This window comes from Perna viridis, chromosome 2, assembly GCF_037379345.1.
Source record: "Perna viridis isolate PV_CMFRI_1.1 ecotype Kerala chromosome 2, ASM3737934v1, whole genome shotgun sequence".
NCBI classification, from domain to species: domain Eukaryota; kingdom Metazoa; phylum Mollusca; class Bivalvia; order Mytilida; family Mytilidae; genus Perna; species Perna viridis.
In genome coordinates, this window is record NC_142446.1 from 49,019,839 (window position 1) to 49,027,296 (window position 7,458).

Sequence of the window (7,458 nt, forward strand, 5' to 3'; positions counted from 1 at the left end):
TATTACGTAAATTAAAATTTAAGCTGGATCGAGAATTCCTCGGGAGGATTTACTTTACATTCATAAGACCGATTCTAGAAGACTCTAGAGAAGTTTGTGAAAATTGTGGATTAGTCAATTCAGATAGAATTGAGAAATTCCAACTTGAAGCAGCCAGAACAGCTACGGGTTAACATCATAAGCTAGTAGAGATTCACTTTATCGAGAGACTGGTTGGGAAACATTAAAGGATAGAAGAGAACAAAAGAAGCTTCTTTTGTTGTATAATATGATTAATGGACATTGTCCTGAATATTTATCAGATTTACTTCCCCCATAAGTATCTGAGATATCAGTGTATAACTTACGCAATAACCGAAATTACAGGGTCCCTCCAACTAGACTTTCATTGTATCGAGTCATTTTTGCCAGCTACAATGATCCTACGGAACAATTTGGATCTCTCCTTACGAAAATCACCTTCTTCTGATGTATTTAAATTACGTTTAAAATTAAAATATCGTAATAACAATGTTATTAGTAGGCCACCACCGTTTTACCTCATTGGTAAACGATTCATGATTTTGACTCATGCACGAATTAGAAATAAGTGTAGCGCTTTGAAAAACGACTTATTTAGAGCACATATTATTTTTGATAAAAGCTGTTCTTATGGAGATTTGACAGAAGACGCAGAACATTTTTTTTCTAGTCTGTCCAAATTTTACTGTGCAACGGAACATGCTTTCTAAAAATTAGACTGGTCTAGGAACAAATATTTGCTGCTTTTTGGAGGTGATGATTTGAGTTATGAGTTTAACTCATTGATTTTTAGTTATGTTCAAACGTTCATTGAAGCTACTAGGCGGTTTTCACGTGAGTAATATAATGTCGTTACATTCAGCTCGTAGGGTATATCGTGAACACTACTTGTGTTTATTTTTATCATGTTCCACTGCAACATTGATGCATGTGTGTCTTGAAAAACTCAACCTATAACTTATTTAAACACAATACATTTAATTCTGAGTAAATATTTTTCGATATCCCTCTCGAATTTTATTCATGCTTAATCCCCAGTGCATGCATATATGTTTATGGGTCACTACACATTTGTTTGTCTCTATAGTAACTTTGTAAATAATACTATTTATTGTAAATGTCATAAGTATGTATTATTCAAATGAATATATTAGGAGAAGGCATTGATAAGTTGTACAACTTGTGTCTAATCCAATTGTCTTTGACAATAAAATATGTTTAAATCAACTTATTTTTGTCCACTTTGGCTTGCCATACATAAACGAGAGAATTCAATGAAACCATTATTTAAGCATTTAATACAAGCCGTAAAACCGTAAATACTTCCCTGCACAGAACACACCTTCAAAATAAAACAACAATATGTATATGTTCAGCATTTATAATTTGCAGGGTATAGTCCATTATTATGAATTCAGCACCAGTAAAGATAGTCCAATGTTGCTTTTACAAGGGTCCGTTACAAAATTGCACACCAACCTGAGGAGAAAAAATATCAATCAGAAATCAAATACGTTTGTTCAAGGATTTTTATAGAAAAATGACTCGAGATAGGAAACTTGTGAAATGGAAATAAACAATTAGGCAGTTTCATGAAATATGTTGGTATAGCGTTTGGGAGTATTTGTGCGAAAAAAATGACAAGAACTCGAAATTCGCGACATTTTCATCATGTCATGTGTAACAGATGACTACCAACAGACTTCACGGTAGCCTTTCGGTTGTACATTATTACTTTCAATACATTTGAAAACAGATATTATTATAAAAGACGTACCTGAATGTTGGCTTATAATTTTATCTAGTTTCTGTTTCATGAAATGGTCTCCCCTCAAACGCACACTCCGTCCACCATTCGTTGAGGTGTATTGCTTATGAAATACGAAGGAGTCGAAGTTCTTTTTCAAGACTGGCACTCTGTACAATTTTCCATGGTTTTCCAGGAGTTGATATAAGTAAAGTCGTCTATTTCCCCTGACAACATACCATTCCCTTTGGTACTGCATTACAACCAGAGGTGGTATTCTTTGCACTGCAATGTCTCCGTTCAGCACAGCGAGTAATGTTTCATCTAAAGTGTATCCGTCCTGAAAAGTGACACTGATGCTGTCGTGAGTAAACTTCAACCTGGAAGGTTGCATTTCATCACGCTGACCAGAACCATAATCAGAGCTAACATTTCCCATCTTCCTTTATCCAACATGTAACGTCTTATTGCGCAATTTCAGCACGAGGACACGAAACTACTTTCGTTTTGGAAGATATTTCTAGAAAATTGCAAATCTAGAAAATCATTTCAGATTGGGTTTGAGGATCATCGAAGGTGGAGTGAATATGGCAACAACAAAAATATATTTGCAAGACGCAGCTTCATATTACCGCAGAGCTCGAATCCTAAACAAAACTCGATGTTCACAACAATTTTAACTCTTTATTAACCAACGTCATATAACTATAACTAAACAATTACAATTATGGCGTACATTTAATATATGATAAATTCTTCATTGTGAGACTAATTACTAGTATAACATTTCTGATCGTAATTTATTGCACGAAGTATGAATTAAACTTGACACAGCTCTGAAATTTGAATCACGATGAAGAGACATGATAACATTCCGTTCGGAATAAAGTGGACTATAAAAATTGCAGTATGACATATTAATAAGGAATTTATACAAAAAGAAGGAAAAATGCTTATCTCCGTCGACCGCTTTTCATACACACTTACACTGGCATATCAATGTTTGGAATGAAGAAAATGCGTTTTTGTTTGGTCCTTTTTATCCTTTTTATCCGCTAATGTCTAACCAATACCTGGCATAGAACTTTTTGGTATTAGTATTGTGGTACAATGCCAGAATGATTCAATTACGTATGCTGGTCCCCATGCAATCTCACCCCCAAAAATCGATATCTACCTTCCATTTTTTTTGTATTGACCCTTGATATTAAATTCTATCAATATTCAAGTTATCGCATACAAACCATGGATCTTAGAACGGCGACAACAATGACAACCAATAGTACGACAAAAATACGTATTTTTGTGGTCATGAAAAGGACACAGGTCTTCTTTCAACCATTCTACCCCTTTTATCTTCATACCTATTTTACTGATAAGTGGTCCTGTGACAAATAACGCAAAAGTTTCAAATTCGGTCCAAGCAATTATAGAAATATGGAGTTTTGAATATTCAAATCATTGTGTTGATTTAATTAGAGGTATTTGATAGCGATACATCTGTTTATTCATTAGATTCATCATTTGACAAGTGATTGCCGAGCCAAAACTTTTTCTCTCAACAACTACTTACCACAACCACTTTATATTTTGAGATAATCATAAACTTTGTACAGTGCATGTCATATTTTGGGTTTCAATTTCATGTTTGACGACTTTGTGGAGCAGGCAGTGGCGGAACCACAGGGGGGTTGGCACCCCATTTTTATTGGAAAATTTGTCATTTTATGTGTAAAACTGACAAAAATGGCAAATAATGTCTAAGCACCTCCCTTTTCTGAGGAACCCTAGCTGGCACCCTCCTTTTCAAAGTGTCTGGATCTGCCCCTGGGCATGGGTATCCTTCAGTGAACTTTGCTCCCAGTTTTTCAATGATTTTTAACACTTACCTTTTTTTAATTGCTGAATAATCAAACAAAACAAAAATCTGCAATGTCTATTCAAATTTTATTTTTAAACATGACCATATGATTTCAAGCCTCCATACTCTATTAACTCGATTAAAGTTGAAAACACACGAAGTCGTAAGACCTTTCTTTTTAAAAAAATCTTTGACAATGGACATATATCAAGATTTAAACTGAAAAAAACAAACAACTTGAAATAAACATCACAAAAAATCTTTAATTTGCATTCAAAATCTCAGCAGTAACATGAATTGAATGTAACATACAATACAAAGCCGAACAATTCATTGTTCAATAAATTGAAACTAGCATCTCACGAGCAGTCAAGTTTTTACATAATCACAATGCAATTGAAAGGTGGTTACTATTCTGAAAGTGACATTAATCCATATGCATGCAATAGCTTCATATAACATCATTGCATCTGCGTTTTACTTACTTACGTAAATGTACGGAACTACTACCAGTAGCTGTAAAGTATTTTTGCAATGCATTTTGATGGAATGAAATTGAATCACAAAAGCATTTTTCTAACAATGTGAATTTAATGGATATTACCAAAACCATGTCATCTATCAGTGCCACAAAGTTTTCGTCTTAGATAATCATTGTTTACTAATACAGGATGATGATCCACATTTTCAGGGTAGCTGGAGGCATTAATACTCTTACTGAATAAAACTGACCAAAAATCAAGTTAATACATGCAATGCTGTGTGTGGAACCTTTTCTCATTCTTCTCAAATCAGCAAGTAACTTGCCAAAATAAAACTTCACTAGACATTATGGTTTAAGTACAATCTTTGTTGTTAGGTTGGCAGACATAATAATAAGAGGATGTTCATACATAACCAGGAAGTGGGTGGCACATGACAAACTTTGTTTTCCAAAAAAAATTTATTCATTTCATATCACAAATGCATCCTTAAAGTTGAATGTTGGCTATTGATCAACTGCAACAGTCAACGAGAAAAAAAGAGCAAAAAATACATAGAAAGCATTGAAATTCATTGAAAGGGGTGATAACTGTTTATTTTTGTGCAAAATTTGGTTGCTTTGTAAGGGAACTTTAAAATTGTCTTTCAAGCCATCCATTGTCTCTTTAAACAAATCTTTTTACATGCTGACATACATATGAAGTAAACATTACATTGAAATGAAAAATTCAGTGGGATAAAATTCACCCTGTGCCAACAACCATAGGATCTGCCAGATTTTCACATGGACAGCCTCTTAAGAATATTTAAGATAAAATAGAACTGTATTATCCAGGGTCATTACAATACCAGTCAGGAAATTTACACCTGCCACCTTGCATTGGTGAGTACTCAATGATGTAATTTATACATGTCCGGGGAGTTCATTAACTACAGGAATGGACCAAGTCTTAAGTGGGAACCTCCAACACTCTAAAATGCTATTCAAATCAAACATTATTTTGTTTGTTTGTTTGTTTGTTGGGGTTTAACGTCCGAGCAGCAATATAAAAAAGTAACACTTAAAATACTATTCAAATCAAACATTATTTTGTGAGAAGTAAATTTGGTTAAGTACATATGACAACCTTATTCACTGAACAGATCATATTTCATATCAAGAATTAATTTCTATAAAATACTGTAATCCAGTTACATAAATAACTTTATTGATGTCTAGCGTGTCGTCACTTCAAATATTCAAGTACATCACACTGATTACAGTTCACACTGCCAGAACAAACCATAAATCAAAGATTTATCAAAATCAAATATTTTTGCTTTTTTTGATGTCTTTGATTAAGTACACTAAATAAAAATATGGATTATTTTATCTGGTATGCATCCCTGAAATAGAATAAGCCACCTACTTTTAAAGAGCATATTTTTTCTATTCTTAAAATATGAAAATTGTTTCATTAAAATTTCCAGTAGTTATATAATATAAAGGGTAAAAATAAGAACTTTCCTGATGACCAAGGAAAGAAAATAATCACACGGCAGGGAAGTCAGTGTCAAACAGAGCTTGTCTGCTGGGCCATTTACTTTTGGATCCTTTTTTCTGCTTAAGGATGTTTACAGCTCAGTTTAAGAATAACAAGGATTTCAAATGGTTGTGATATCTTTTAAGAGATTTCATGTTAAAATAATAGAAAAAACTATGGGTCAGTGTGCTTGTTTTTGAGATATAAGCATTTGAAACTTTGGCAGGAAAAGGATTTCTCTTGATTTAACAAAGGTCTTGTCTTACTAGATTTTTATCTATTAAAAACCCTGAAGAAATAACAAGGATTTCATAAAAACTCCCCAAATGGCATTTTAGGTGTGCTTTATGAAATTATGAAAAGAAAAGTGGGGTCACTGGGCAAAAAAATATAAATGCTATGAAATGGATAAAATCAGAGGAGTCCGAAAATCTGACAAAATGGCTCAATTTGAGCAGTGAACATCCTTAAGGTATCATAAGGGCAGGTAAATTTCACTCCAAAACTTGCCTGCTTAACCAGTTGGACAAATTTCTTATTTCTACCCCTGAATATAATGCAATTGTTGAGTTTCAAATACTTCAATAACTTAAAATATATAAAGCCCAATCATTAATGTAATTTGATATGCTATCAAATGCATACAATATTTCTTGAACAAAAACAAATAAATCTTTAACATGTAATAGGTTTCATCTACCTTCACCTACAGTTATCTAGAGATTATATATCACTGAGGGTTTCAATGGCTCATTCTAACAAATAAGTATAGTAAAACCTGTCTAACCAAACCCTGAATAATCAGAAAAAACCTGTCTAAACAAGGTATGTTTAAAGTCCCTTTGCAGCAATGTTTAGGCTTTACAGCAGTTTCTTAAGTATCTTTTGATCCTTAGTAAACCTGTCTTAACCAAGCATGTTTTTCAGTCCAAAAGAGGTTCGGTTAAGACAGGTTTCACTTCTTATATACATATAATTTATTGTGGTACACCCAGTTAACAAATCACAAACAAAATATGTTGATGTTCACAGTATCTAAAAGTGTCATACATTCATTGTCATTTGATGTCCATAAAATTTCATGTACTTCATATTTACAGACTTTTGAATGTCCTGACAATTTTCTTTGTCTCATTTGTGTGAATACAAAACACCACAAGCATTGAATTTCTCAAGTAATCTAAAAAACTATCATTGACAACTTTGATCAGAATTCTAACTGAAGAACATCATAGCCCAGGCGTTGATTTTACAAAAAGTCTTACGTGTAAAATTGATCATAAATTATGACGTCACAATGCTATTTTAGGTTGTGACATCATTACTTACCATAAAATTTACACTTACAACTTTTAGTGAAATTATCAGCAGGACCTCTCTAGTTCTGTCAGTAAACTGTAGTTGTACTATAGGTAAGTTGGTTGGGACTGCTCATCACTCACAACAAGGTTAAACCAATTACCATTACATACATAGGTAATCTAAAATGCAACTAAATCATCATTCCAACATAACAAATTCATCCCACAAACTAAGTAAATAATGATATGATGGATACTTCTTAAGTACATTATAACTACTAAAACATCAAAACCAAGTGTACTGATCTGTATACCTACAGTCGACAACTTGATCTTGGAAAATCTATTTATAGACAGTGCCATAATCAAAGAATTTTCACAGTCTGAAATGATATTGGTTCAATATTTTTAGAGTCACAGATTACACTTAGTAAGACCCCTTAGGTACAAAGGACGGTTACTAGAACTGCTTTCACCTTAGGTGATACAGGTAAAAATGTAACAATATAACACACATGGCCT

The 7,458-nt window shown here is 33.1% G+C and overlaps 1 protein-coding gene across 1 annotated transcript; it reads right to left on the bottom strand.

The window, feature by feature from the left end:
- Positions 1 to 1,300: 1,300 nt before the first annotated feature.
- Positions 1,301 to 2,274, bottom strand: LOC148625571 (uncharacterized). The gene is made up of 2 exons (XM_088569153.1): positions 1,799 to 2,274; positions 1,301 to 1,500 (listed from the first exon to the last, which is right to left on the bottom strand). Exons 1-2 carry the CDS (start codon positions 2,205 to 2,207, stop codon positions 1,481 to 1,483), a joined length of 429 nt encoding a protein of 142 aa, XP_088425279.1. The 5' UTR covers positions 2,208 to 2,274; the 3' UTR covers positions 1,301 to 1,480.
- Positions 2,275 to 7,458: the final 5,184 nt, after the last annotated feature.

Excerpts from the sequence above, each read along its gene's own strand:
- LOC148625571 (XM_088569153.1), bottom strand. The coding sequence starts at position 2,207 with ATGGGAAATGTTAGCTCTGATTATGGTTCTGGTCAGCGTGATGAAATG. Across the intron at positions 1,501-1,798 it reads AATTATAAGCCAACATTCAG|GTTGGTGTGCAATTTTGTAA; the intron begins GTACGTCTTTTA and ends TTTTCTCCTCAG.